Genomic DNA, 4,020 nt, shown 5'->3' on the forward strand with positions numbered 1-4,020 from the left:
AGGTAATAACAAACTATGCTTCTTTAACATGAGGGCACACGAGAGGGTTGCATCCTCTAGGGTCCTCCACATTCTACATGGGAGGATTCGGTTCTACAATCAGTTTGAGTCAATGATTGGAAAGTTTCTTTTTATTTGTCTTGATTCATGTGAAAAATTAAGCACTAGGATCCAAGTTGAACCCGAGAAACCTGAGTTTACACTGGTGTCATGAATTTACTTTTAGTTCAAGCAAAGTCAAACTGCTGACCCTTAAAATTACTGATCAGTTCAATTTTCAATGTGAACTAGGTTTCTGGTTTTTCAATTTTTATTCCTCCTCTCATAATGGAACATATCAGTTAGGTTGGCTGTTTATTTCTATTTCTAATAAAGGATTCAATTAACTTGATTCAAAAATGTTTGAGATAACCCGAGCACACTACCATAGTTCATAATAACTAGGAGTGTTCAATGTTTTATCCTTCCTGGGATAGGACAAAAAAAATTTGGAGACAAGACAAATACAAAACAGGACAGGAATAATGACCGGGACGGGACAGGGTTGTCCCATCTTGTCCTAGGGTAATTTTTTTAAAAAAAATTATTTATTAATAATAATTAATAATAATTATTATTATTATTATTTTTATAGTAATTTTTAACCCTTAAGTCGTAATATTATCTCAACAAAATCTCCTTTCTCAATAAAATATTCATAAAACCATTATATATTGTTTCTTTTACCGTATTTTTTTTAATAGTATTGTTTTTATACATTTTTTATATTATATAATTAAGTTTTCTACGTAATATTTTTTCTCTCCTCAAGTCCTTAACATAAGACCTAATTGTTGAGTTGGTTTTAGTCTTAAATATAAAACCCATTTCTTATATTTATCAATTTTCTCTAGATTACCCTTATAAATACTTTCTCAACTATAATTAAATAGAAAAAGAAAATGGGGTATTAAGAGAAATAATTATGATATTTTAAGAAAAACGTGTCATATTTCTTATAATTAACTAATTTACTTAACTTCCTTAATTTAATCAAATTAATTAAATAAGTCTTATATTAAGGACTGAAAGAGTATATTGTTTTTATTTTTAGAAGCCCAATAAAAAATAACCATTTAACATAAAAAAAATTTATATGAAAAATTATAATATTTCTTTTTAAAAAAAAGGGGGAAAACAGGACGGGACACGAGACTAAAGCCTTGTCTTGTCCTTGTTCACCGAGATGGACCGGTCTTGGTCCTGTCCCGTGAACACCCTTATCAGATATATTACACAGTAATTAATAGCGAGGAAGATCAAAATCTGCACTAAACCAGATATTGGCGTAATAACAACAAAAATTAACTTGGGATTTCACAATCAAGGAGAAAGGTGATCTAAGGAATAACCAACACATCAGAACATTCTACCCCAAACAAAATGAGCAAACCAAAGCAGAGAAGCTCATCTATCATCAGCTAACAAAAATTCTGCATGGAAATGAACCTCAGAAAACATCCTAGTTCCAGTAAGTTTCAATGGCACAAACAAGGGAAAGCAGCCCAACAGCTAAGGACTATATAACGATTTTTGTCGGCAGAAAAAATAAATTCATGTGGGATATATATTACCCTGCAGATAGAGGCACATTAATGTCAGTGGTCATGTTGTTCCTCGTATCAGAAGGCAATGCAGACCAATTGTGAGCAGGGAAGGAAGGTGGAGATGACAGGATAGGTATTGGATCAGCAGTAGACAAAGGAACAATTGCTGTTGATACAATCTCATGTTTCTGTTTCTTTGTCTTCAGATCATGCTGGTTTCCAGCCAGAAAACTGCCAACCACAACCTGATACATAATAACAATCAGTTGTAAAGAATAATCAGGATCACAGGTTTCTGTAGCTGATTCATGAGATTAATCAGCGCTAGCATCTGCCTGGTTCAGCCCCCGCTCTAAGCTTTTAAGAGACAGGTTGGAAAAAGAATTAAAATCCTCTCCACAGAAGAGAAATGAAGAATCTGGAAAAAAAGGCGGTCAAGTGCACAAGACTCCCACCAGGGAGGGCAGGATCTGGGGAGGGAAAAATTGTATACAACCTTATCCCTGCAAGCAGTGAGGGTGTTTTCATGATTTGAAGCTTGTGGAGAGCCAGCTTCGAGGCTCACATGGCAGAAATAGACAATCTGTGAGCCTAAAAAGAAATAAAAAGAAAAAAGAAAGAGCCCAGGCAGCCCTATTAGGCCCCTAACCATAGGGTCAAGAGTGTTGAGTTGAAAAGCCCTTTTATTAGGGTTGAATAAGTGAGGCCTTATTGACACCTATAAATTATTGTCACCACACAATGAATCTGAATCAACTATTTCATTCATGGAAGATGACAAATTTTGTCATAGGCGGTCTTTAGCGCTTAGAATTATTATGCTTTTCCCAGTCGAAGACCACAAAACAAAAAAGAACGAAAAGAAAAGAAAGAAAGAGGTAATAATTATGGAAAGAGAAAACACACCTGCACAGGACTTGCTGCTACCAACAAACCAGCTACACTACCCCCTATGACGCGCCCATCTGGACTTGCTAAAGAAACACTCATGCCACCCGATCTGCTTCGTGTTCCTGCACTTTCATTCGGCATGAATGAGCCAGATAATGACAAAATTTCAAACCGTCCCTGTGGAAAACAACAGCAAAAAGATGGGATTTTCACTTGTGATGAAAAGCAGTGGTATCAGAAAGCTAAAGAAAAGATAATACTTTTATTTATTCCCCAGGAAGAAAAGATAAACCTTTCATATGAACACACAAGGAAAGAAACCGACATGTTGAGTCCAAGTTTTCACCAGTTTTGATGAAAATGTTCCAGTTTTTTTTTTTTTTACCGAAAAAATGTTGCAGGTTAAGCAGCAACAGTGGCTCAAAATAATGGAGATTGCTGCAGCAAAGATATCTTTTTACCAAGTATGTAGTAAAAGCTATAACAATATATTCAAAGACAACAGAATGGAAAGTCACTGAAAATAATGTTCAACAAATACTGGAAAAACAGAATTTAGAAAGGCTGGTGCCGCACTTGTAGATCATTAGGCAATTAAGCCCATCAAAGAAAAGAAATAAAATTTCTTCTTCTATCATCTGTTTCTGAACAGCATTAAATATTAATGTCCAAAGAAATAATCGTTTCACTTTTGTATTATTGATAAAATATATTGAAAAACAACAAACAATTAACAAACTTAAACAAATTCCATTATCTTCATTGAAGTATAGATAATGACTCTCACCAAAAAAAAAAAAAAAAGTATAGATAATGATGCCATCAGATTACTCTGGGGCGGTGGGGAAAATGGCACACTACCTCATGTGTCAATGTACCCCAGAAGAATCAGCCTGCCGAAGCATGACGCTTGATATAACTCCACTTGCAGAAGAATGCATATAGCTCGCGGCCTTGCTGAGAAAATGATATTATCTTCATTGTGATGTCCTGAGACAACCAACGATAGAATGGATGTCACCGTACATACCAGTTTCAGTTATCACAAAAAAAGAAAAAAAAAAGAATATAATACAACAACAAACAAAACTTATCCCACTAGATAGGGTTGGCTGAATGGATTGTACAATGCCATTGAACTCTATCAAAGACTAAATCTTGGATAGATTACTAACTGAAAAAATTCACTCAATAACTTCATTGAGTGTTCTCTTTGGCCTCCTTTGCTCCTTTCAGAAAACCATAGCCTAACTGTTTGATTAATCCTCCTACTGGCACATTCAAAGGCGTTCATTGAATTTGACCTACCATCTCAAAACAATTCCCACTATTTTCTCTTCAATAGGAGCCACTTCTACTTTTCTGCGTATGTGTTCAATCTCTCTTTCTTGTTCTTACCAATGCCATCTTACTAGTTCATCTCCTTTATTAATGCATGCTATCACCTCAATGATGAAAAGAAAAGCATGTAACGTGGGTGTGTAATAATCTAAGAAGTGATCAAGTTTCTAACTAATAAGGAAAGATTTAAAGGGCTAGAGGG

The 4,020-nt window shown here is 34.9% G+C and overlaps 1 protein-coding gene across 1 annotated transcript; it reads right to left on the minus strand.

Moving 5' to 3' along the window:
* Positions 1-1,335: 1,335 nt before the first annotated feature.
* On the minus strand, positions 1,336-3,884 carry LOC114742221 (AT-hook motif nuclear-localized protein 1-like). Its single transcript, XM_028930503.1, is given in 7 exon segments — positions 1,336-1,831; positions 2,493-2,654; positions 3,339-3,358; positions 3,361-3,411; positions 3,414-3,431; positions 3,434-3,467; positions 3,876-3,884. Coding segments are annotated over 7 exon segments (516 nt in total). The 3' UTR covers positions 1,336-1,609.
* Between the last annotated feature and the right edge of the window lie 136 nt (positions 3,885-4,020).

This window comes from Neltuma alba, unplaced genomic scaffold, assembly GCF_004799145.2.
Source record: "Neltuma alba isolate B1F8T4 unplaced genomic scaffold, ASM479914v2 tig00000623_pilon, whole genome shotgun sequence".
In the NCBI taxonomy this organism is placed as follows: Eukaryota; Viridiplantae; Streptophyta; class Magnoliopsida; order Fabales; family Fabaceae; genus Neltuma; species Neltuma alba.